We start from the raw sequence: 26,127 nt of genomic DNA on the forward strand, positions 1-26,127 counted from the left end.
ATAAGAATAAGATATCAAAACACCTCTCTTAATTTGATTTTCTAGCAATTTATATTCTTGTATTTTTTATTTTTTATTTTGAAAAAATTAAAGACATAATTTAGTTTTGTGATGCAATTAATTAAGGAGCTTTGCTAATTACATTATGGTAATTTTCTAAATTTCTGGTAGTGCAATAAACGACGCCGTTTCGAACAATCAATTTGACAAAAAAAATCTAGCTAACTGATCGTATTCGTCCATCAACGGCGACGGCGACGGCGACGATGACCGATAGTTGCCGCCGAGCTCTAGTGGAAGCTATACATTCGTCTCCTACTCAAGCTGTTATTTATCTTTCCGGCGGAGCCTCTCAGGTCTCTAGATTTTTTTTTGATAAGTTTGTTGTTTTAGCTGAATCTAACTGTTAACATCACTTTATGTTATGAAATTAGTACAGGCGCTGGGGTGGTTGATGTCAGTTCCGGGAGCATCGAACACTGTGCTTGAATCTGTAGTTACATATTCCAGAATGTCTATGATTCAATTACTTGGCAAGGTAGTTTGATTTTCAAGTGTAATCTTTGATTTTGCAATTACAGCGATTTCACTGCTAAGAAATTGTGTTTCTCGTTTTTTTCCTGGAACAGGTTCCTGCTCAAGCTGCTAGTTCGCAAACGGCGGAGGAAATGGCATTGTTGGCTTACAATAGAGCATTAAAGCTTTCTAAACCAGGTAGTAATTTTGAATTTATTGGAATTTTGTGTTTGATTGTGGATTTTATGGTGTTATCTTGTACTTTATCTCTTAGCTAAATGAATTTGGCCATACATTTCTAGAAATTTTCTAGTTCAGTTGAGAGATTTGAGAAAACTGTGTCTGTGTGAGCTCAAAGAATAATCAGTTCCAAGAAAAAAGGAGGTAGGTAAATAGTTTAAATATGCTAGGGATGTGATCATACTAATAATAAGACAAAAGATCTCATCAGAACTAGGAAGTTAAGCATGCATAGGCGAGTGTAATACTAAGGTGAAACATCAGGGGAAGTCCTCATGTGCATCTTTTTCTGAACCTTACTAGTTTAGGGCCTATTTTACTTGATTGATAGTTAATCATGTAGAGAACGATTAGAAAGAAAAAACTTTCGTGTAAAATTGATGTGGTTGGAAGACAATGAGCAGACGGTTCATATCCTAGATGACTGCTTGATTAATCAGGAGTGATTTATTTGATATATGTGTATGTAATAATTTGTATGCCATGCATAAATCATGAAGGTTTTCGGTTTCCTATTATGACAAGCTGTAATGACATTCTAGTGTGTGAAATTTGTGCTTGTTAATGAAGATGTATAAAGGCAATAGGTACAACCGAGAAGCCAAGCCATCCTTTCAGTAACTAGGTGTATCAGCATAAGTTTATTATTAGTCAAATCTAATAAATATTCTCTCTCACAAAATGGAGGCACCCTAATTTTATTCTTCCTCATTTTCATATTGGATTATGTGCATGGTCGTAAAACAGTGAGGTCACTTTGATTCAAAGTCATCTGGCTATTTTACACCTAGATGTGTATTACAAAGTTTCACCATTTATTATTTAGTAGTAACATTTTGTTCCTGGATATGTGTTGTTTTATTTAAATGACATGATTTCATTTTGTTTGATTGTACAGGTTCACCAGTTCTAGGTGTGGGTTTTACTGGTGCCTTGGCTAGTGCACAACCAAAACGTGGAGATCATAGGTATTCTTGTAGCATCAGTCAGTCTTTACCGATATATCTTTTCAGATTCTTATTCCCTTAGGAGCAACTTGCATTCAGGAATCATCAGTTTTGTTTCCTAGATTCACTAGGAGTATAAACTGGTTTTCTTTTAATGATTCACGTGAGGTTTCTATTTGATAAGAAGAGGTGACCATCCTGATTACCATTTGCCTTTACGATAACATGAAATGGATCAGATGAAGGCAAACCATAATAAATGCTAAGATGTATTTGTTTATTCCTCTTTGAAAAATGGAGCTGGTTGACTAAAGGGTAGTCATCCAAGCACAAGTTAATATTAATGATGGCGGTTTCCTGCTTGATCTTGATGTCTAGAATGTCGTAAAAATAACTAATTTTCTCGGTTGTTGAAGACATGCCAAAAGATTCTGCAGTCAGGAATAGTATATGTGTCCGTGTTGACGAAACTTATGCTAATATTTTATGTACATCCTACGTTTTAAGTTGGTATCAACAAAGCACAAATTTTGTTGACATCTTATATGTATGGACATTAAGAACAAGGATTCTTCTTTCTGAAAATGTGGTTGAGTTGTGTTCATATTAGAATCATTTCATCTATCTGTTGTATCCCCTAAAGGGAAGAATAAAAGCACCGAACTTTGCCTTTTTAATTAAGTTTGAAAGATCTGTATCCCTTCAAAGACACATGTGGACCATGTTTGGATCGCTACAAAGATGCCTTTTGCCCCAATTAATTGGTATTCCAAGCATTGGTATTTCCATTTGAGAACTTATTCCTCATTGAGTTGTACTTCAAAATTTGGATCTCTTTCTGAGCATGAGTAGTGCTTTATGAGTAGGTTTCACGTGTCAACCAGAACATCTGACCGGTTTTGGACCTCGACAGTTACTTTGACTAAGGTATCATTCATGCATGTTTCTCTTTTAGTCATCTTTATCTTCTTTAAATTAGTATCTTCGGATTTCAATGACCGAAGTTCTGCTTTTGCTTAAACTGAATGGATGGATACAGGGTCTGCGAACTCGTGAGCAGGAAGATGGAGTTTCGAGTCAATACTTAATCAAGGTGTGTATAAAATTTTGATAGAATTTCTAAAAGAGGAAATAGAACATTTCATACACCCTTTTGGGTAATGAAACAAGTTCAACATACAACTGCACTGGTTAAATCAATTAAATATACATAACCTGAACGAAATGTATAGTGCATGGCCAATTTGGAAATTCACAGGTTCCAATTCTTTTTAGGTATTTATCTATTTTCATAGCCAATGCTAGATGCTACTTATTATAGTGTTCTGATGGGATTTGGTGCGTTATGCTGCTTATTATAGTGTTAGATGAATGTGTATATTGTATAACTGTGCTCCTTAACGTAAATAATCAAAACTTAAACATTTCCAGTTTTTCAGTCCAAGTTTTTAATTCTGCCTTTTAGGTATTTCCCCAATAGAATTCGCTAGTAGAAGCCAGACTTTATTGCATTATCTTGATATTAGGAGGGTTAAAGTTAAATGTGTTATGGAAGGTTACATTGAATGGGCTTGTTTCCTCTATCATTTATCCATGCTTGTTTGTCCGCTGAGATTATAATATTTTCTCTTGGTTTTGCAGCTATATATTTGTGTATTCTACAACTGAACAAGTCTATTAAGTGGATACACTTTTTGCTTGTTTGAGCACCATCGGGACTTTAAGACAATCACCGATAACCAGTAGAGTTTTAGTTCGAAGTGTGGGTTTGTAGATACCTAAAATGTAGCTGTCTGCAGTTGAAATTTTCTGTAGATCCTCTTTAACTCATTATTGAGTAGTACTTGCTAATCCATCTATGCTGGAACTTCCATCAAATCCACCCCGTAGATTCTTATATTAGCTCTGTCTTCTGTTTCAGGCAATTGCGAATGCTAGCAAGGTTCCAGGAACTTTTGTTCCAGACTTGACTGAATCAGAAGTTCCAGATGAATATGAAAAGAATTTTGATGAAGAGGAAGAGCTAAAGCAACTTCTCAGTGGGATTATATGCTTCAAAGTGTATCCTTTCTCAAGTGGTATGTGTTAATGCAATCAACATAGTCACATTCAGAGCCAACAATCCACTGCAGATGTTGATACAGGAATTTTGCAGACTCGTCTAATGTAGAGAGGAAAATAATCCTGTCTGGTTCCTTTAATCCATTGCATGATGGTCACCTTAAGCTCGTGGAAATTGCGACCAGGTACACCTCTCTAACATCAAACATGGTTTTCTACTATTGAAAAGATTGATTTTTTCTAAGCATCACGAAAGATCTGTTTATCCCTAAATGAATTACATCTTATAGCAGAATGCCAAATTTTTTCGTGCAGTATATGCGGTGGTGGATATCCATGTTTTGAGTTGTCAGCTGTCAATGCAGACAAACCTCCATTGGAAATACCTCAAATCAATGATCGTGTTAAACAATTTGAAAAAGTTGGTAAGATTCTAAAATATGATATTTTACACACACAGATACAGATAGTAAGAGTTGAAAAATGGCTACATGACCTGTTTTTTTTATTTCTTTTGTCAAGCTTCTCAAAGGCTTAGAATGCAAAACTGTACTTTGAGGTTGTTTCCTTCCAGAAACTATTCTAAAAATCGTCACTCAGTCTTTGATGCAAAACAAATAGGAAAACAAGAAAAGGAAGAGAAGTATATATATTCACTACCGTTTATCCATAGTGGTTTCATATCTAAGTATTATTACTAATAGAATAGGAATAGGTATACACAATCCTACTTAGAATAAGAATAGGAATGTAAATAGTATATAGTATCTAACTTGGAAAAGGATTATAATGTTGTGTCCTAGTAGGAAAAGGAGTCTAATTTAATGTCTATAAATAGGGTTTTAATGTAATAATACTCCTCTTATATATTTCTCAGAGCTTGTTCAGTTAAGTATAAACATATTGTGAGTTTTGACATATTGCGGATTATCACATATCTGCTGCAGATCCCAATATGGATCTCTTACAATCCTACCCCGACGATGAAATCACTGAATGGCTGCCACTAAACCTTAATTCTCAATTTTCTGACCAAAATCCTTCACCTGATTCTTCCCCAATTAGAATGCTCTCCTTCTAAATCCGCTGCCTCTAAAGTTGACGACACCATGCTAACCCTACAAGTCACTGGCAAAGCTGCCAGAGCTCAATCCAAACCCCATGACCCGACCCAACACCTCGTTGGATTCAACTCGATGTATGAACAACTATGGGCACCAATTTACGGCCCAGCTCACCCGTACGCGAAGGACGGGTTAGCTCAAGGAATCAGAAATCACAAGCTAGGGTTCGTTGAGGTCGCGTCCATTGAATCCTTAGTATTTGACGAGCAGAATAATACTTTTCAGAAGTATGGGTATGCTGTTGAACCCTCCCAAAATAGCTACAGTGGTGATTTGGAAAAAATGAAGGGATGTGATGCTATTTCTCTGTACATAACCACAGCATGAACAGAAGAAGAGGAAGTTAGAGAAAAAGAAGGAGAAAATGGAGGAGGGTGTTGAGCAGGACGTGGATATGACGGAAGTTGAAAATCCGTCCACAGACATGTGGCAGGAAGAGTCCATGGGCTGGAAAGAAAGAAGGGTTGCAAGTTGAATTATCTGGGGAGCAGAAAAAGTATGCTAAGAAGAAGGTTGAAGAAAGAGGTGGTGATGAAAATAAGGTGGAGCCTATGGTTGAAAAGAGCACATTTCATGGTAAAGAGAAAAGGATTATCAGGGTAGGTCTTGGATCGCTCCACCAAAGGATGGAAAGGCTGCTAATGATCATTGTTATATACCAAAGAGATTAGTTCATAATTGGAGTGGACACACGAAAGGGGTTTCAGCTATTAGGTTTTTCCCTAAGCATGGTCATTTGATTTTGTCAGCTGGGATGGATACAAAGGTGAAGATTTGGGATGTTTACAATTCCGGTAAATGTATGAGGACTTACATGGGGCATACAAAGGCAGTGAAGGATATTTGGTTTAGCAATGACGGGTCGAAGTTTTTGGCAGCTGGCTATGATAAGCACATTAAGTATTGGGATACAGAAACAGGACAAGTAATTCAAACATTCTCGACAAGTAATATACCCTATGTAGTGAGGCTTAATCCTGATGAGGATAAGCAGAATGAACTTTTGGCTGGAATGAGTGATAAGAAGATTGTGCAGTGGGATATAAACAGTGGACAGATTACACAAGAGTACGATCAACATCTGGGGGCAGTTAATACAATTACCTTTGTGGATAATAATAGGAGGATTGTGACTTATAGTGATGATAAATCACTACGTGTTTGGGAATATGGTATTCTGGTTGTTATTAAGTATATAAGTGAACCCCATATGCATTCCATGCCATCTATTTTGCCCCATCCAAATGGAAATTGGATTGCAGCACGAAGTCTGGATAACCAGATTCTTATTTGTAGTACGCGAGAGATTTCAGCTGAATAAAAAGAAAAGATTTGCTGGACACATTGTTGCTGGTTATGCCTGCCAGTTCAATTTCTCACCAGATGGATGGTTTGTCTTGTCAGGAGATGGTGAAGGCAGATGCTGGTTTTGGGATTGGAAATCGTGTAGGGTCTTCAGAACTCCCAAGTGTCATGAAGGGGTCTGTATTGGTGCAGAGTGGCATCCTCCGGAACAAAGTAAAGTTGCTACATGTGGTTGGGATGGTTTTATCAAGTAGTGGGACTAGTTTTGGGCAGCCATTTCTGTCTCTGCATTTATTGCGATGGCAACTTGTTCAATATCAGTTGGTTAGCAAGACTGTTCTATGCAATGGTTGGTCAACTCGTCTGGGACTGACAGTGGCGGAGCCAGAAATTTTATGAAGAGGGTCCAAAAATTAAACAACAAAAGCTCTTTTTAAAAAGGGGAAAAATTGTTGCAAGTGAGATCTGAATACATGAGCACTGACTCATTAAAGATGTTTAAACCCACGTTCAAGACGTCTTAACCCACTAGGCTATAACAACCTATTAAGTCAAGGGTATCCAAAATATGTTATTTAATCACTTCGTCTATCATTTTACTTGTATATGCTGTATTTTTTTCGGACGAAGGGTGTCCAGTTGGACACCCTGGCATACATTTGCCTACGCCACTTCTGGGACACGTCTAGCGGGACCAAGCTATGAATGAATTTGTTGGTCAATACTAGTCTTTACCTCTGTAAAACAGGTTTTCTTCTCAGATGCTTTTCTTTGTTGAGGTTGTACCAGTAGTTAATAACAGAGGACACACGCAACTTTCAGTCAAATTATGATATTCCATAAGACAAGTTAGTTGGAAAATCAGTTCCATTTTCCTCTGTCAATGTCATGCACGAATGAAGTTTATGTTGTATATTGTTTTTGTTATTTTCAATTTTCTTTTTTCGGCCTTCCAACATAGGATTGTGTATACCTATTCCTATTCTAATAATTACATTCTTACCCTGTTTTCATATTCAAAAATATGCTGATGTTTGAATGGTTTCTGTTGGTGATTTTATGAATGGGACAGCAAATAGAATTGAATGGATTGAAATGGCTTGCAATAATTTTACTGAGCATTGAGGACTTTAAATAGTCAACATAAAATACATAATCTGCATAGTTTGAAATTTAAAACAACCTAAAATATCTCAACAACTTAACTAAAATTCGAAATTCAACTTAACTACTGCAGTGACTTAAAGCATATTTCAACAGTTTCGGCCTTTGAAAATGCAGGAAAGACGGTCATAGTATCTAACCAGCCATATTTTTACAAGAAAGCAGAACTTTTTCCTGGAAGTGCTTTTGTCATTGGTGCAGACACAGTTGCAAGACTTGTGCATGTAAGGTTCTTTCACTTGCTTCTACAAAATTGAGATTACATGAGATCAAGAATTTAGTAAATTCAATAAGAAGTTTGGGAATACAATTATTGGGAGGAAGAGATTTTTTGTCAAATTTTGTGATAGAACATCCAGCTATACCGCTGGTTTCTAAGAGTATCTCGTAACTAGCACCTGATGCAAGTTATGTTCATGTATAGAAACACTAGCGCTTAAATACAAGATTATGAATATACGAAGGATATGAAACAAAAGTATGTACTCGGAAATACCAAAAGTGTTCCTTATTTGTGATTCAAGTTCTCAATTTTGCATAATCAATTTTGCTGATAAATGGGGTGATAACCCGCTATATAAATAGGAAGGTTCCCAAAAAGTGTATGTACTGATCTTTGCAATTTGCTCTTTCCAGCCAAAGTACTATGGTAATGACTATGGGAAGATGTTGGAGATACTTCTGGGATGTAAAAACACGGGATGTACTTTCCTAGTGGGTGGTCGGAATGTTAATGGAATTTTCAAGGTACAGTAACAAACTCTCTGCAACCGTCATGTATCATAACATTCACATCTTTTCGGAACTCTTATGAATTCTATATCATGTCTATTTCTCTAGGTTCTTGAGGATTTCGACATCCCAGCAGAGCTAAAAGACATGTTTGTGCCTATACCAGTCGAGAAATTCCGTATGGATATATCATCCACTGAAATTCGAAAGACTCAAGGACTCTTGTAAGCCCATTTGCATTATTTTCACTCAGGTATCTGCATTGGTTCCGTTTAAACAATTAGTTCTATCTATGTAACATGAAAATAAGCGCCAAAAAGGAAAAAAACCGAAAGCTTATCCATTTTCATCGTTTGCTCTTTCCAGTCTCAACAGAACTGAGAATGTGTGGAATTGTTGTTCTCTGATTTGAGTTTCCTTACTAACATATGTATATTAAACAGTTCTTGGTTTTAAACATAATCAGATTCTGTCAATTTTATGCCCAAATCGTTGACAACCTTTTTTTTCTTCATTATGACTTTTGCTGGGGTATTGCTTACAGTCTACTCAGAAAAAATAGCTGACTAAGAATTGTACAATTGAACATTGCCATCAAAGTATTACAATGACATGTAATCGAGCTATCGCTCGCCCCTCCCCCCCATTACAAGTAGAGCATATGCAGAAGGAAAGAAACTTCTAAGCAAGACTTATAGTCTAGTGGTATCAGTGGGAGTCATCTTCCACGCAATAGGCGTGGATTTGATTCTTACTATTTCCTTTTTCACTAGTCAGGCGCCACAGGCAGCGCCACAACCTGCACCACATCCGGCACCATAGTTATCTGTATGAGTTGTTGCTTCTTTCTCTTTAGAAACACCATCTGCACAAGAGAAAATGATTGTTGAAATGATACACAAGCAAACCAAAACCATCAACCAGAGACTCCAAATGCCAACATTTGTTATATCTTCAACACCCCTTATTCCTGTTGCTCTCAATTCCCTAACCATATTTTGTCTATTTTATCTAAGTGGTTTATATGGTGTGTTATGATAAGAGCAGTTTGACAAGACTTTTCTTATCACAAAAAAATGAGTTTCTCTTATCAAGTGATGGCTTTTTAAAGATGGTTGGAGACTTGATAATGAGTGGTTAAAATAAACTACCTTGTGTTTTAGGTAAAGTGTTCTGATTTTTTTTTTTTTGGGTAGTGCTTATCCAAATGGTAGATTACTTGGGCACATGGCTAAATGTAGTTGTGAACAGATTCTTGTTTGTGATTCACACAATGGCAAAAAGTTGTTGAGCTTGATAAGAAAGTTTGAGAGATTAGGGGGCGTTTGGCCATGAAAATTCCACCTTCAACTTCAACGTCAAATATTATTATTTTTCTTAAATCTCAACCACATCATGTCCAAACGCCCCTTAGGCATCACAATTGCCTATTTTATTGAGCTTGATAGGAAGTTTGAGAGATTAGGGGGCGTTTGACCATGAAAATTCCACCTTCAACTTCAATTATTATTTTTCTCAAATCTCAACCAAATCATGTCCAAACGCTCCCTAAGCATCGCGATTGCCTATTTTATAGTAATTGGTTAATGAGCATTCACATTTATGGGATTATCCACTGTTTAATTGACCCTTCATGAGACTTAGGGGTTCAACAACTTGATTTCTATATACTCTTGGGAATTATCTGTTAATAACTTTAGTTAGGTCATTTGCCTCGAAAAAGTTCATAGCATGTCATCTTTCTTTGAAAAAAAGCTACTCATGCACTACCATCACATAATAATAATAATAATAATATGTCTTGAATTTATTTATTTATTCACATTTGACTAAGTTATTTTATTGTCAACTTGTTTCCAAATAGGTAGCAACTTGGAGTGAGTTGTTGTACAATTTGATGTGAATTCTAATCATATAGTATAATTTATTTGTAGAAATCCACTTCCTTCATTTCTAAATACATATCATGTGGTTGAGCTTGTCGCATAGGGCTTCCCCAGTGCGGGCTACCTCTCTCGTGTAATTTATGAGCTATTAGATCGAAACGAGTATTTTATCTTGTGCGCACCCAAAGAATAGTGATTGTAGATTTTCCTTTTTATTAAAAAAATACATACCATTCTTACTAAAAATAGATGGACTTTAAGAGATCGTTTGGTATACGAAATAAGGTGAGATGAGTTTGTTCTGAAATTATAATCTCATGATAATTTAGTCCATGCACCAAACGAATGCACCAAACGACCCCTAATAGTCTAATTATTTGAGGGTTGGGAACAAAAATAACATATTCAATGTAGTTTCATAAACGGGGTATCAAGAGATATTCTTGCCTCTATTTTATGAAGATAAAGAAATTGTTTCCGAGACACGTTCAAAGAAAAAAAAAAGGTGGAAAGTATATACCCCTTCCATATGAGGGTTTTTGGTTTGAAAATTGAAACATTAATAAAGACCAGTGACATGTGGACACTTGGTTTAAATTATAACCACTAGCATACAAAAGTTCATCGAAACTTCTAGATTTTCACATTATTGTATGACACCTCCACACTAAAATTGCTCTTGCTCGAGCTCTCGAATTTGAGTCTTTAGAATAAAATTGTCTTCGATAGACAATATTATACTGGCAAAATGAACTTTTGATATGGATTTGAAGTAATCAAATTTTAAAGTAAACATTGAATCATGCAGATGTAATAATGACAATTTCCTATTACTTTCATATAATAATATACTGAAAATATAGGTAGTTACATCAACAAATACACAATTCTTTCACCATTAAACAATTTACATAAATTACAATTACATTTTTTCATAATTTAAATTTTAATTCATACATAATCCACAGCCAATTTTCTTGAACTTTTTTTTTTCTTTCCAATTTTGAGAAATGATTCAAAACTTTTTCTTTTGCTTGACAGGTCCTCTTGGAATCTTATTGAGCACTTCATTATCAAATTTATTATATAGTTTCTTCATATCTTGGTTACCTTGGCTTACTATATAATCCACCTCATTATGATACCTTTCATATAAAGCTGGTAATGTTGCTAGGCAAACAAATCCTAAAAACCAATTCAAAATAAATCGTGAAATTCAGATCTCTTAACCACTTACATAATTAATAATAATTTTAAAAAAAATCAAAATTCGAATCAGAATGTCACGAGTTTGTGGTAGAGGGTTGTTAAATTTGTGACTTTAAATATATCATGACGTTTCTGAGATTTTTAAATGTCGAAATCATGAGAAATTTTAGAAATATAAGAATGTGTCATTCTTTTTTTGAGATTATTTCCTTTCTTCTCAATTTCTCTTGAAAAGAGTGTTATTTTGTAATTTTAAAAAAAATTCTAACTTTACTCATTTTACCCGTTGATGATATGATTTTATCATCACGCAATTATCATGACATATTTAAAATCATGTCTGATCGAATATCTACGTATAAAATTAAAATGGAGGGAGTATATTATAAAAGAAAAATAAAAATGTCAAAATTCCAAAACCTTACCTAGGTATAATAAATTCAGAGAGCTGAAGTAACTTCCAATAACTGATAATACCCATAGGAAAGTGATTGCCTAAGTCCAAATAAACCAAAACAATAAATAAATTGGAGTTCAAACAAAAAAAAAATCATTAGAAAATAAAAATAAAAAATAATTAAATGAAATTGCATATGATAAAAATGTACCAAGAAAAAATTTCTGAAATCTTTTCCAGATGAAATTTCATAGAATTTCACCAACACAGAGTTGAACTTCCTACATAACCATCTAAATGTTGAATCAGATATCATAAACGCTCGTAAATCGGGAGGGCTCCTGAAAAATTACGATTTTTTCACACTATCAGATCCTTAAATAACCCTTCGTAAAAGTAGATGAATCACTATAGTCAAATGACATTTCCTACGTAATATCAATAATTCTGATAGAATGAATAAGACAAGTTATCTGTTACAACAGATAAAAATCAACCTGATAATGTAATAAATTTGTATATTATTAACGTATATAAGTTAAATTCGAAAATATATCGCTGAAAAATAGTTACCAATCAACAAATCCAGCTCCCATAGACCAAATGAAGAGAATTAACATGATGCTCATGGAAATATGACACAAAAGAGTCACAATATTATACTCCATAACTTCAAAAAGGGACCAAATTAGTGTGAATCCAATTAAAATTGATCCTGTTATTGTCTTGTCTCTCCATAACAATATATCAGCAACTGTAAAAGAAAAAAAAAAGGAAAAAAAATGACAAGTTATTATTAAAAAGGAACAAAAAAAATAAATAACATGTCATATAGGTTTACTGGTCTGCGAATAAAGTCTCATAATTCTAAAATAGAAAAAAAGAAGAAGCTATATGTTAAGTATAAGGATATATTTAAAAGACATATTTGTTTACATAGTTCAGATCGAAAATAATGAATTCAGTTGAACTTACCGAAACGCCGTAAATTTGTCTCTCTTTTTAGACTTTTGAAGAAAAATTAAATGAATATTACCTTTTCCACCTCCAAGAATTGCATGCATTGGCCTATTATTATGAGCCAAAAATCTTCTAGTGGGTGCTGAATGTGAAGGGTGTGGATCATCAGAATCAGAAGAATAAATTGGCATATTGTTTTTATAAATTTTATGAACAATATTGAATTATTATGAGTAATAATATTGTTGAAACTTGTTGGAATTTGAATATAATAGAAAAGTAGTATGGTTTTAATTTTATTTATAGTTTGTTGCAATTCTAAATTTTGGATCAACAAGCAAAGAAAGGAATAGCTTTAGCATGGCATTGAAGTTTTGCTTCACATAAGAAACCTAAACTAGCTAGCTTCTTTGTTTTTATAGCATTATATTACTAATTCATCTTTATTTGGAATGTGTGTGAGTTTTAACATATCGGTTACCATCGAAGGTCGTGATGGGATGGATAGAATATCTTGTTATCGTTACTTAGAGGTCTCAGATTACTTACTAATTCATCTTCTTTGGCATGTGTGGGTGTTTTAACGTACCAAGGTTATTATGAGATGGATACGATATCTCTTCGTCGTTACTCAGAGGTTTTAGATTCAAATTTTCACAATGAAAAAAATCCTGATAAGAAGTAGTGGAGGAGCCATTTTATGTATAAATTACATTGTTTAGCCAGGTTCAGTTTTACGTGTGTCTCTATCGTTCTATATTTGGACACCTCTCAGTAAAAAAAAATGTCATTCCACCATTTTATGTATAAGTTACATTGTTTGTCTTTTTAATCTGTCATATACAACGTGAGTCTGAATTATTCTACACCTCCAAATTGATAAGGAACACCAAATGAAGTTTTTACATTAGTATCCTACTGACTGTAATTGCACGATTTATTTTTTAAATAGATTACTCTTTAGTTTTTGTTCTCTAAATGGGCCGATCTTCAACTTTTACCCCTAGAAATCGAACTTACGCTTAGGGAAACATAAGTTCTTTAAAGACGTGAAGCATAGGAATATTATGATGCCGAAATTTATACCTTTGCTTCGCAAAAAAATTATTTACCTTAAAGGATAAAAATTAAAGATCAACACGAAATAGGACAAAACCGCAAATGACCCAAATTATGAGTAGGCCCAATTTCCTCTGTAGGCCCATTTAGAATCAAATGGGTTCTACCAGGTAGAAATTGCATTAGGTAGCCACATTTTAAAATTCAATCTTCTATATAGAATTGGACATTTGGACTGCACTAATGTTAAATACATTATAAATTTTGGTTATTTTTTAAATGGAGGTCCTAAAAGCGTTATTAATTTCTCTCGTAGCTAATAGAATTATGTTGCTAATTCGTCACTAATTATAGTTAGCGATGAATTGTGTTGTTTAATTATGAAATTTATTGATCGCGAAATTTTGTTTTGTTCTGCTAGCTTTATTTTTTTTATAATTTGTTGGTAAAATTTAATTTAAAATAATTGTGTCAAAGACATATCAATGTCATGTCATTTTCCAATTTATTTATGCAATCTGAACATTAGACTTATATGTAAACTTTTTGTAATAAAAGTTTCCATATTTATTGGCTTTTTTTATATATTTATATAATATATAAATATAATCAAAGATTTAGATAAGATCTTTGACCACTAAATTGTCTTAACAAAAACACATTTTTACTTTACCTTGACGTGGTGATCTTATTAATTATCAAAAGTTATAGGGTATCAAAATTCTACTATGAAGTAATCATTAATGACTTATTTTTTATGGTACATTTTAGGTCCTGTGAAATACTATTTGTATAGACTAATCATTGCCAAAAATAATTAAAAGCATTTGTTTATTCATTGAATTTCAACTCAAGTTTTGGGGTGGGGGGTGGGGTGGGGTTGAAGTTATGCTTTGTTTGATAAAAGATTTGCTAATTCAGATTTAAATCGTGCAGATCTCATAAAGGAATTAACATTATATTATTTATCGGGAGTTTCTTCATTTCAGTACTCGAGCTCAAACTCAAGATCTCATCATGCCCCTTGATAGTCATAAATTTTTTACCAACTTGTGACTATGGCAGGGCGGTACGCTCTGCTCTCTCATGACCACTGCTATAATCAAAAGACTAAACAGGTCATCAAACTGCGATCGAGATTTTATCCTTTTGAAGCGTCAGTCGCGTAGGGCGACCAGTCCAGGTCTAATCTGAAAGGTTTTGATGACTCAACGTTCATATTAGGGAAACAAGAGTGAGAGGAAGAGGGGCCAGCCCTCGGCCCGATCATTCAATTCTCTCCAACAGACATGCATAGTTCTATAGTCAAAACAACTCCATCACTTTGAGGAAGCCACATGCGAGTCTTGCTTTCAATTAGCGAAGATTGATTAAGGTTCATCAAAGGGGATTGTCAAAACTACGATAAAGGTCACCGATTTGTTTCAAAATAGACTATACATCCAACATTACGTTCACCTCTTAGGATGTGATCTTTTCTCATCCTACATACACAAGATACTTAATACACTACAATGTCATATATATATATATATATATACTATTATTATAAAGTCGATCTTTTAACATTCGATAATAACACAAGATACTTTGTGAATTTAAATAGTATATACTATATAGTATATATTTTTAATGTTGAAGAATTTTTGTACTTGATGCATGCCAAAATTGGGCCCTTTATATAATGATGAAATTATATTTGATGTTGACTTAAAAATAAAATAGGACAGCAATAAAGTGTTACACTATATAGTAGACGCATGCCATGCCCAAAAGTTAAAGGATTGGATCACATCACCGAAAAAAATGACAAACTATTGTTACGGCAAATATTTATTTGCGATGTTAATATTACCTGAATATATATATGTATATATGTATATAATTATTTTGGACTAGTGAGTTTTTTTATATCGATAGAGTTTTCTCGTCTTTCAAACATTGAATCGTCGAAATATAACTCATCTGTTAGAGCTTTTGAGCGTAATAAATCAAAATTGAAAATAGATGAAGAATAGTTTTCTCACCAAGAATATCTTCTTTCTAGAGGTCTCAGAGGAGGGGAAGATATAAAATTACTAACGAATAATTTTGACTATGATCAGAAAGTAAAATAATACTCAGAAAAACATATATATCTCGTTGATCAGACTTTTTAATCACGTTAGAAAATAAAAAGGTAAATTTCATTAAGTATTGACGCATATAAATGTTTTATACAATTTATTTTATATATCTTTCTTTCCTTTTTAATTTCTTTTAATAAAATTAAGGCATTTTAAAAAGAGCAAATAATTGTCACATGCTCTACAACGTATATATATTTTTTATTGGGTTAAAACTTTATTATTTGTATTTATTTTTTATGATTTACAAATATATAGAGAGTAAATCCAACGTTATTAAGATCGAATGAACTCATAAGTTATTAATTAATTTTTTTGGCTATCTGAAAAAAGATTAAAATATAAACATCATGTGTTAATAATTCTTTATCGCGCAAGACTTGTTCTACACAAAGATGGGGTTTGATATAACTTAATATTTTTAATTCAAAGTATTATATTTGTATTAAATATAATAATTTTAAAAGAATTAAAATTTAAAATTCATAAATTTTAAATCTTAATTTCGTCGCAGGACCGCGATAAAAAGGGTGAAAAGAAAAAAGCTTTTATTGATTCATAATATTTGCTCATAACTCATGATTGTTATGATAGCTTCAACTAATGGTAAGCATGCCGATATTATTACTAATAATGTGTAATAACTTTAAACTCTCTATCGACGCCTTCTTATTCGAGTTTGTCATGTTGAATTTATTTAAAACAATTTATAATTTTTTGTGCGATTCACAAATTATTACATGTAAGTAATGAATTTAGGTAACGCACATTGAAAGAATAGCAACCGCTATTTTTTTATTCATAATTTCCAAAAAAATAACTTGAAAGCCCTTCATTTTCTAAAATATCAAATTACTTATATACTTGGCTAAATCTAGTCCACTTTCTACTTATAGATATATATATATATATTCAAAAAAAATTAACTATGAAATTTATCGTTTATCGCTGGCTAATTAATTAGCGGCTATTATGGTGTAAATCCACAAAATCAAAAAATAAAATGATTTCAAGAAAAGTATATTCTATTGTTTTTTTTATATAATATACTCTTTGTTAGCATAAAAAGTGGAAAGATTACAATCTTCCAAATCAAATGATTTGTGAAAAATAAATCCTTAGTTTACTTTAATTAACACAGCACATGATTAAGGGGAAAAAAAAGTGGAGGGGAGAAAAAGAAAATCTTCTTTTTATTTTTTGCTTTTTGGGTATATATTTAACTTATATGATTTAAACTTAATATTTTTGACACAAAACATAGATATATAAACACGAAAAAATCATTAAGTTTGGATTGATATAAAATTTTGAACCTATAAATTTAAAAAATATGATATTCCATCTGTACTAAAATCCTTAAAAGTTGAACTCGTCAAATATAAAAATTTCACTACTAAAAACTAAGGGTTTTTTCATCACAAATCAATGAAAAAGTTTGTACTATAAAACATGATTTTTTCACTCGTTTCTCAAACCAGTTCACTGGTTAAACACATGGTGGAAAACAGATTCTCACTTAAATGTCGAAAAACTTCCTCACTACTATTTTTTTTCTCTTTTCTCACTGATTCAATTAAAATATTTGTGAAAATAACGACTCAACATTTTTGAGTGGACAATTTCAAATGCAAAAATAGTGAATTTTTTGATATTGTTTGGATGCCTATGACCTTCCCCTTCTATAAATAGAGCTTACATGTCAAATGCATTCATCACAACACACAACAACAACAACTTAGTACTCTCATCACTTACCACACACACACATTAGATCATCCAAAATGACAATGAGGTTTGTGTCTATTTTTGCAATTGTACTTTTCTTGGTTTTTGTTCAAGAAACTAAGGTAACAAAAGCAAATGTGAGTTGCAATCCATTGCAACTAAGTGCATGTGCAAATGCCATAACATCATCAACAACTCCAAGTTCAATTTGTTGCTCAAAGTTGAAAGAACAAAGGCCATGTCTTTGCAAATACATGAAGGATCCAAGACTTCAAAAGATGATTTCTTCTCCTAATGCAAAGAAAGTTGCCACTACTTGTGGTTCCCCTTTCCCAAATTGCTAAGAAAAATTTATGTCCCATTTCTATATTATTAGCCTTTTAATATTGGCCTACGACGCGTTTATATGGAGTAACATGGTAAGACCAGTACTGAAAAGAGTCATATAGTCGACCCCTACTTGTTTGTAGTAGTTGTTTGTTGTCTTCTATAATTAGCCTTTCATGTCGAGCTAAGATGATTTTATATGGAGTAACATGGTCAGTGAGGAGTCATATAGTCAATCCGACTTGTTTGGGACTGAGACGCATGTAGTTGTTACATTTGTTGTTGTATTCTATAATTAGCTTTTATGTTTAAGATATTATGACTAAGATGTCTATTTTCTTGTTGTTGAAGAGTGTAATATATATCCTTAATGTTGTTCTTCAATTAGTAATATATTAATGTTGGAGTTAATTATCTTTGAAAAATGTTAATTAATGTTGGTTGTTGTAATTCTAGTTTTCTTCAAGAAAAATGTGTTTGATCAAATAGTAAATGTGTTTTTTAATGATGTCTTCTATATGAATTATTTCATTATCTAACCAACTAATTAAAGTTACTTAACCCATGATTAATAGTACAAATTGCAATAATAGTTCAACATCAAGAAGGGCTAATTTCACATAACCCTCCACTTAGCTCGACTAATCTGAATTCGCATTATGTAGGCCTTATTAATGGGAAAGTGTTGCCTATCGGGAGTTCTCCATCCTCCAAATTTAAATTCAAAATCTCTGATTAAGAGTAAAGATATCTTATCCCTCGAAAAATTAATACCCCTTCATGGTTAGATGAAATTGATTTTAGATAGACAATTACCATTTCCAAACCAAGCTAGGAATATAATTTGAGAAGACTTTAGCAAGAAATTGTATTTTGCTTTCGAATACTTATAAAAGTATTTTCCATCTAAAATTTGCCATTTTATACAACAAACACAAACATTACGAGGATTCATCATGAACTGACAAGTTTTATGCTAGTTATCCGTCTACCGCAACCTAAAGACCAGCAATGTGAGCAAGCTCATATAAACGGAGTTAAATTGAGTCGTTACATCTGAAACAAATATTTTAGCACTCAAAATCTACACAAAATAATGCAACATTTTATCAAAACAAAATTGAAAAAATAACTAATCTTTTCACACTCAATAAAGAAAGTGACACCATTCTTTTCATTTCATAGTTTGTTCACTTACATAGAATTACAAAATAAACTGCAGAAAATTGTACCCTTTTTCAAGTTCACTACCAAGAAAATCATAGAGATCATAATCTACAATAACCTCCTCACAAAAGCTATTACAGACACGATGTGGACGCGAATTGGTGCTTAATACGAATTTACTTAAATTCCTACGAGCTACGTTCATATATAATATATTATGTATGTAACTATGGATGGTAGAAAACCAAACCAAGAACTAGAACTCTTCATGTTTGAGTTCCTCATCGAAACATCTTGTTCGAATTGTAAATGCAACGGACCTTTTAGAAGAAACACGGATTCAGCCTTTTCTTTCAGTAGATTCGGTATAGTTAGATGCTGCCATTCCAAGTCCTTCGTTTTGGTGTTTTTGCCATCCACCGGTATCAGCCTTCGAGTGTATCCAGTAGTAGAAAATGGATCCAATCATTGATAATAACGTCAGGGCAGCGCCAGCAGCAAATACACCTTTTCGGAGGGTGGAACATGACAAGTTTTCAACTTGGAAAACCGCGCGATACTTTGTATGGTATGCATTCTTTGCTGATCCTGCCAATAAGCATGCTTCTGCTCCTAAAAAACTAACCCTGTTTGTCATTCAAAAGAGGAAGTAAGCAATAGATATATGTTGTTCTACTACCATCAGTTTCCATGGCTGCTTCAGACAGGGAGGTTAAGAACTGAAAAAGTAATTATCGTGACAACGACCTTAGACTATGGAGCCAAAAGGTAAAAAGAATGTGATAGAGAAGAGATGTGTATAAAGTAATGGAAGTATCTCTGAGAATTTTGCAAGTATTTTCACTCCCCTATCCCTTGCGCTAGCACTTGGCCGTAGATTCCCGGAGTAGTTTCTGTATAATCTTCAAATATCTGTTTGACCATCAAATTTGATCAGATATTCAAATATTTCAAGATTGCAAAACTAGCTCGACTAGTTTCGGGTTTTTAGGACTTCCACAACTTCAAATTCCAAAAATTACAACACCAAAAACATAAATTTTCAAGTTTCGACTACAAAAACTATGGCCAAACGAGCGCGAAACATTTTCTTGGGAACAAAGTTGAATGTGTTCTTATTTCTTCATATGTTTATTTCACATGTCTTTGCCTATTGTTTGCATCTTAACTTACATCTTCATTATTTCAAGTAATGGATCATTAATCTCAATTTTGACATCTAAATATCACTTTATGTTCTTTTACATACGAGTGTTCATTAAATCTTTAGTTGCTTTTATCCACTACCGAGAACACCATGTTAACATCGAAACCAATGAGGATAGCTTCACGCACTAGCCAATTATCTAAACTAGATATCACCTATCATCACCACATTCAATAATCGCCATCAGAACCGTCCGTGTTTCTGCTAGGGCAGTGTCTATGCTAGTTGTCTAAAACAACTGTTTTACTTGTCTCTAAGTCTATTAAACAACAATATTACTACACCTTACTCCCAAAGGAAGTAGGGGCCGATGGTATGAATCAGTTCTGCTCTAATCAGGCCTAACTTATTTGTGCCAACTCCATCAAACTAGTGGTAGAATTTACTTGAGCCAAGGTTCTTTCGGAAACAGTTTCTATGTCTTCACAGGGTAGGGGTAAGGTGTGCGTACACGCCACTCTCCCACGCCACACTTGTGGTATTACATTGGGTATGTTGATGTTTTCATCTCTCTCCTAATTTAGAAACACTAACCGACAAAGGTGAAGCAATGTTTTAAAGCTTATGGGTTCGGAATTCTAAATTCTTTCAAGTTAATGGGTTCTAAGCTAAATAATTTGTACATATTTAACACATTTCTTCAGGAAAAAAATACAAAATTTGGACTAAAGCTATTGGATTTGGCCGAACCCACACGCTCCACACTAGCTCTACCCCTGCAAACTGATCACAAATGTATAGCAAACACTAAGCAGAAGTGGCTGAAAGTTACACATGTATACTTCCGAAAGGCAAAAAACTATCATCACAGATTGTTGAAGTTCCTTCTTTCAAATTCAGTTACAATATATATGGAAATCACTTTTCATGTTACTTCTTAATTAACTTGTGTATACATACATCATGAGATAACCAGACTAACTGTTTTACAAAAAACAAAACTCACCTCAGCAGAACTCCAATCTATTTTCATTATCTTTATCTATTCAACCACTTATTTAGTGCCGGTAAGATTGGGCAAGTGGCAATTTAAAGATCCATTAAGGGTTTACACCTTGTTACACGTGTCACAGCTACTCACAAACAACTTAATGAATCAATTTACTCGGTGATGAAGACCTTTATAGCGTCATACTAAATTGTGATCGTACTTGTGCAATAGGTAAAGAAATGCTCAAAACCAATATAACTTTTTTTTTTATCTCAAAAAAGAAAAGATATTGGTTTTGAGCATTTCTTTACTTATTGCAGAAGTACGATCAAACCTTAATGCATGCTATACAGATCAGAATTTATCTAGTGGCACCATTTTGGCTCAAACAAATTGAATCTAAACCGTGAAAGGAAGGAAGGGGTACAGAACTTCATCAAATGGTGCAAACAGACAGTAAGAGTAAGGTGACCAATGGAACTCAGGAATACTTAGCACCCAACTACGGAGAAAAAGTTTAAACGGATTTTGTGCCTTTCAGACAACACAAAGTATACAAAAAGTTTAAACGGATTTTGTTAGTTCTCTTTTTCCATCTGTAAATTACAGTTGAACCTTTTTCATTCTTCTTTGTCACAAAATCATCCTCGGGCTTCTTCACCGATGAGTCTCCAATAAATCCAACATACGGTTACTCTATGGCAAGATTAAGTTTCAACAAGGAATGACGCCTTCTTTAGTTTATAAGTGCAGAAGTATCAATCTTAAACTAACAAATAACAATAAGCCAATCAACAAAAACAATCTCATTGCTTAAATAATGTGAGTATTTCGTAAACTCTAGGGGGTAAACGCACTACAACCAGACAAAGAATGTAAATAAACTTAAAGTAAGAGAGAACAGTAACTATGTTCTTACCAGGAGAAGACAAAAAAGAAAATGGCACAAGTAGTAGAACTGCCACCCATCATTCCTCTTCCAAAACACAAGCACTTGGTAATGCCGTTAACCAACGTTTGGCTAATCAGAAGTAAACCAAATGCCGCCAATCCATAGGCTGTAGAAGCATCCGTTCCATATACACAGTACGCCCGTTCATCATACTCATCCGGTACAACTTTCGCCTTCACAAACACAAAACAACATTCAAAACTCCATCTTTGACTACCAAAAAGAACCCCATAAAAAGGAAACTAACTACAGAGAAACAACAATTACTACTAGTACTACGCCTCAATCCCAACTCAAACAACAACAACAATTAATTTGCCTCAAATTCCAAGCAAGTTGGGGTTGGCTATGTGATCCTTACCAATCATCCAACTATATTCAAAAACCCAAAAGAAGTTCAAATCTTAACTATACCCCTGAAAACAGAACACCAAAAACATTTGATCCTCAACTAGACTCATTAGCAACAACAACAACATACCTCTGCAATCCAAGTATGGGGAGAGTAGAGCTATGTTTGCTTAAACTCTTCATAAATGCCAATGGTGCGTGTCAGATCCTTCCAAAGTAGTGCATTTTTGGAGGATACAACATGGTGCGGCAACATTTATGTAGAGTACGAGCAACATAGGAGTAGAATATACGCAGACTTTACTCCCCTACCTTAGAAGGTAGAGAGGTGGTCTCCAACAGACCCTTGGCTCAAGGAAGACTCATTAGCAAATAAAACCAAAAACTCAATCTTTACAACACCAAAAAGTTCAATTTTACTATTCAACACCATCCAGGAATACCAAACACCCCAAAGAAACAAATCAATCCTTAGCTACACAAGAAACCAAAAACATCCAACACAGTCCAAGCTTTAAACTACAAACAGAGACAAAATAACACATTTAACACAAAAAGTCAGTCTTTTACCTATATCCAAAAACTAAGAACCAAAAAAACTATCTTTAACTATACCCAGAAACACCAAACACCCAAAAAAAAAAAATCAATCTTTAGCAACACAGGAAACCAAAAACATCCATGAAGATCCAATCTTTAACTATACCCAGAAACAAAAAACACCCAAAAATCCAATCTTTAACAACAGAAGAAACCACAAACATCCAACACAATCCCAATCTTTAACCAAACACTGCAACAAAAACACACCAACACACACACAAAAAAAACAATCTTTACCTATCTCCAAGAAACAAACAACCAAAAAATCCAATCTTTAACCATACCCAGAATCAAAAAAAGCAAAAAAAAAAAAATAACATAGAAAATATAAGATAAGCTCAAAAGGGTACCGTGCTACGACGTCGTTCAGCACCGACAGCAAGAACAAAAGCAATGAGATGAAGTGCAATAACAATCACAAGAACAGGAATAGAAACCGCCATTACTGACCACACTGCAAAAACCAACTTCTCAAATTCACTATACTTATTTTTTTGTAAGTGGGAAGCTTTTACTTTACTTTTATTCGAATATATTTAGCACTTAGCAGCTGCTTTTTTCAAGCTTTGTGATACTATAACAAGTGTATATCACTTTTGTTACTTTATGAGAAAAAAATGATACAGTACACAAGTGAAAATGATTCATCAAATATAGTGTTTTTGGAAAGGTAGGGTCCTCCTCCTACTTTGTCTGTAGTATCATTGTGCAAATTTTCCGAATTAAATTATTTCGAGATTATAATTCACGATGGAAAGGTTGAATACTATCTAACGGAAAAAAACTAAATATATCGTCAATACTTTAGTTCAGAAATGCATTTAACTATGCAAAAGGAATAAAAAATATTATCCGTTTATAGCTTGTTCCAAAAATGGCCTTGAGAGGTCATATTTTGGTACAAAAATGTCCTTATTGTTATTTAATAGGTCAGATATATTCATTTTCTAAATGAATGTATTATTTATTTTCTTTAACACGTTCTTTTTCTACTTTTTAAATTAGCAAATATATATCTTACTTCAATTCATGAAAATATTTCTTCTTTTAATATCATTATTTTTTATCGTTATATAACTATAAAATATGATAGATATATTATGATCTTATAAATATATATTACGTATATTACTAGTTGAAAGGGTACATGACATTATTTTATTTTCATTGATAATGATCTTTAATAGTATTTTAATTAGAATTTGAAGGTGTGTTTAAAAATAAAAAATAATATATTTATTCAAAAAAAGATATTTTTGATCTATTTTATAACTATAGGAACATATATGTACCAAAATATTACCTATAATAATTTTTTTTTAACCAAAATATTGACAGTGTAAATATTTTTGACCCTATTCCTTTGAATAAATGGTGTATTTAGTATTAAATTTAGATAAAATATATACTTTCATTAGTTAGAAATTTGAAACATAAATTTATTTTAAATTTAATTTTGTATATTTCATAATTTTATTTTATTTTTAAGCAAAGAAAGTGAAAGAGAACAAATGTAAAGCTGGAGTTTGGGTGGCTGTCGGTTTTACGGTTGTTCTTCACCGCCTTTTCTGCATTATTTTTTTTTTTTTTCTGCATTATTTTTGTGATTCCATATTTAAAATATTATCAAAAAATAAATTTTTTAAAAAATATTTTTATTTATCGAGCATGAAAATTAGAAAATATTTTTATTCGTACCAACGCTTTCTATGTTAGTAATATTAGTATATTCCCCTTATTGCAATTTATGCGATGCACTTCTTATGATAATTTGACTTTAAAATATTTTTATATTTAGGAATAATTTAAATTTTAAATTTATTATTGCTCATATATATATTTATGGATAAATTTTAGGAATCAGATAGTTTTAATATGAAATTACAATATATCTTTCTTTAGTTTTGTAATTACATTAATACCTTAAAAAGTAACACAAATGGGATACATTAATATGTAGCTCGAATACATCAAAGAGTATCGCATATACATTATAATATAAATTGGATGCATAATATTTAGCTCGGATACATTAAAAACTAGCTCGGATATATTATAAAATAAATCATATACATAATATGTAGCTTGGATACATTGATATCGGCTTAGATATATTAATACGTAACTCGAATATATAAAAGAAATAAGATATTTTAGAGTTTTTAGAAATAGAAGGGGATATAGCAAATATGTATGTGTGTGTGTGTGTGTGTATATATATATATATATATATATATATATATATATATATATATATATGAGACTGCATTTCAATAATTTTTTTCAACCTATATTTATTAGGGAAATTTTCACATATAGCCACTTAGAAATAATTATTTACTCTCTATAGTTATAGTTTGATCGTCACTATTTATAGCTACATGTTATTTGGAGGAGAGAGGGGAGCGAGACTGTGAGAGAGAGAGAGGAGAGAGGGGGGAGGGGAAGAGTGGGAGAAAGGTGAATTGTATATGTATATTGGTTTTAATTGTATATTATACATATGGATTTGTATATATGGCAAGAGAGATTGGGAAAGGAGGAGAGAGACGATCGAGACTAGAATAGAGAGGAGAGAGTAGAGTGAGATCGATAGAGGCGAGTGAGAGAGGGCAGAGAGTGGGAGAGAGGTGAATTATATAACTGTATATAACTGTATATTATACATATACATTTGTATAAATGACAAGCGAGATTGGGAGAGAGAGGAGGTAGGAGAGCAAGAGAGGGAATAGAGTGGGAGAGAGGTGATTGTATATGTATATAGGTTAAAAAATTGTATATTATACATATTTATTTGTATATTCTGGCGAATTATACATATACAAACATTACTAATCATACAAACTCGAAGTCAGCCCACATAATTAATGTATAATATTAGTCACGAATGATAATTATAACAAACTATAGCTATAATGAGTAATTAGATAATATAAGTTTGCTTATCTGCGTAATTTTCCCTATTTACTATATGGTGGATCGAAGAAAGCCCAATCTTCTTATTGGGTTGTTTAGTTGATGGCCCAATAGCTTAGCCGTTAGCCAACCTCTGTCTATATAAATGGCCCATAAACTACATACAAATTGATCTTTTGAAGTTCACCACAAGCTGAAACTTACGTGAATATACTA

At 32.9% G+C, this 26,127-nt stretch overlaps 4 protein-coding genes and 1 pseudogene across 7 annotated transcripts; 2 read left to right on the forward strand and 3 right to left on the reverse strand.

Moving 5' to 3' along the window:
• Positions 1 to 30: 30 nt before the first annotated feature.
• On the forward strand, positions 31 to 8,578 carry LOC101244484 (uncharacterized). 4 transcript variants are annotated; one of them, XM_069297762.1, is made up of 12 exons: positions 31 to 356; positions 440 to 538; positions 630 to 714; positions 1,655 to 1,724; positions 2,556 to 2,630; positions 2,743 to 2,796; positions 3,625 to 3,781; positions 3,859 to 3,949; positions 4,080 to 4,189; positions 7,475 to 7,581; positions 7,994 to 8,104; positions 8,198 to 8,578. In XM_069297762.1, exons 5-12 carry the CDS (start codon positions 2,562 to 2,564, stop codon positions 8,315 to 8,317), a joined length of 819 nt encoding a protein of 272 aa, XP_069153863.1. In that variant the 5' UTR covers positions 31 to 356; positions 440 to 538; positions 630 to 714; positions 1,655 to 1,724; positions 2,556 to 2,561; the 3' UTR covers positions 8,318 to 8,578. The 4 variants fall into 4 exon arrangements, with proteins under 4 accessions (XP_069153863.1, XP_004238894.1, XP_010320738.1 ...); XM_004238846.5 differs by having other exon boundaries at positions 2,570 to 2,630; XM_010322436.4 differs by having other exon boundaries at positions 126 to 356; positions 435 to 538; positions 2,570 to 2,630.
• Positions 4,585 to 6,531, forward strand: LOC104647280 (uncharacterized; annotated as a pseudogene).
• LOC104647281 (uncharacterized) lies at positions 8,566 to 9,199 on the reverse strand. Its single transcript, XM_010322437.4, has one exon. The coding sequence runs from the start codon at positions 9,082 to 9,084 to the stop codon at positions 8,863 to 8,865; it is 222 nt and encodes a 73-aa protein (XP_010320739.1). The 5' UTR covers positions 9,085 to 9,199; the 3' UTR covers positions 8,566 to 8,862.
• Positions 9,200 to 10,784: 1,585 nt separating this feature from the next.
• LOC101244770 (reticulon-like protein B14) lies at positions 10,785 to 12,816 on the reverse strand. Its single transcript, XM_004238847.5, has 5 exons — positions 12,618 to 12,816; positions 12,155 to 12,335; positions 11,793 to 11,922; positions 11,610 to 11,679; positions 10,785 to 11,160 (listed from the first exon to the last, which is right to left on the reverse strand). Exons 1-5 carry the CDS (start codon positions 12,730 to 12,732, stop codon positions 10,991 to 10,993), a joined length of 666 nt encoding a protein of 221 aa, XP_004238895.2. The 5' UTR covers positions 12,733 to 12,816; the 3' UTR covers positions 10,785 to 10,990.
• Positions 12,817 to 18,919: 6,103 nt separating this feature from the next.
• Positions 18,920 to 23,784, reverse strand: LOC101245056 (uncharacterized). Its single transcript, XM_004238848.5, has 3 exons — positions 23,343 to 23,784; positions 22,006 to 22,211; positions 18,920 to 19,574 (listed from the first exon to the last, which is right to left on the reverse strand). The coding sequence occupies exons 1-3, from the start codon at positions 23,433 to 23,435 to the stop codon at positions 19,289 to 19,291; spliced, it is 585 nt and encodes a 194-aa protein (XP_004238896.1). The 5' UTR covers positions 23,436 to 23,784; the 3' UTR covers positions 18,920 to 19,288.
• Between the last annotated feature and the right edge of the window lie 2,343 nt (positions 23,785 to 26,127).

This window comes from Solanum lycopersicum, chromosome 5 (assembly GCF_036512215.1).
Source record: "Solanum lycopersicum chromosome 5, SLM_r2.1".
NCBI classification, from domain to species: Eukaryota; Viridiplantae; Streptophyta; class Magnoliopsida; order Solanales; family Solanaceae; genus Solanum; species Solanum lycopersicum.

What these genes read in the sequence shown, in the direction of transcription:
- LOC101244484 (XM_004238846.5), top strand. Translation starts at nt 267, where the DNA reads ATGACCGATAGTTGCCGCCGAGCTCTAGTGGAAGCTATACATTCGTCT. An exon ending in CCAAAACGTGGAGATCATAG is followed by an intron (nt 1,725 to 2,569) that starts GTATTCTTGTAG and finishes CTTTATGAGTAG; the next exon opens with GTTTCACGTGTCAACCAGAA. An exon ending in CTCGTGGAAATTGCGACCAG is followed by an intron (nt 3,950 to 4,079) that starts GTACACCTCTCT and finishes TTTTTCGTGCAG; the next exon opens with TATATGCGGTGGTGGATATC.
- LOC104647281 (XM_010322437.4), bottom strand. Translation starts at nt 9,084, where the DNA reads ATGGTTAGGGAATTGAGAGCAACAGGAATAAGGGGTGTTGAAGATATA.
- LOC101244770 (XM_004238847.5), bottom strand. Translation starts at nt 12,732, where the DNA reads ATGCCAATTTATTCTTCTGATTCTGATGATCCACACCCTTCACATTCA. An exon ending in GGAGCTGGATTTGTTGATTG is followed by an intron (nt 11,923 to 12,154) that starts GTAACTATTTTT and finishes GTAATTTTTCAG; the next exon opens with GAGCCCTCCCGATTTACGAG. An exon ending in TCTGAATTTATTATACCTAG is followed by an intron (nt 11,161 to 11,609) that starts GTAAGGTTTTGG and finishes ATTGGTTTTTAG; the next exon opens with GATTTGTTTGCCTAGCAACA.
- LOC101245056 (XM_004238848.5), bottom strand. Translation starts at nt 23,435, where the DNA reads ATGGCGGTTTCTATTCCTGTTCTTGTGATTGTTATTGCACTTCATCTC. An exon ending in CTGAACGACGTCGTAGCACG is followed by an intron (nt 22,212 to 23,342) that starts GTACCCTTTTGA and finishes GTGTTTGTGAAG; the next exon opens with GCGAAAGTTGTACCGGATGA. An exon ending in TTCTTTTTTGTCTTCTCCTG is followed by an intron (nt 19,575 to 22,005) that starts GTAAGAACATAG and finishes AATGACAAACAG; the next exon opens with GGTTAGTTTTTTAGGAGCAG.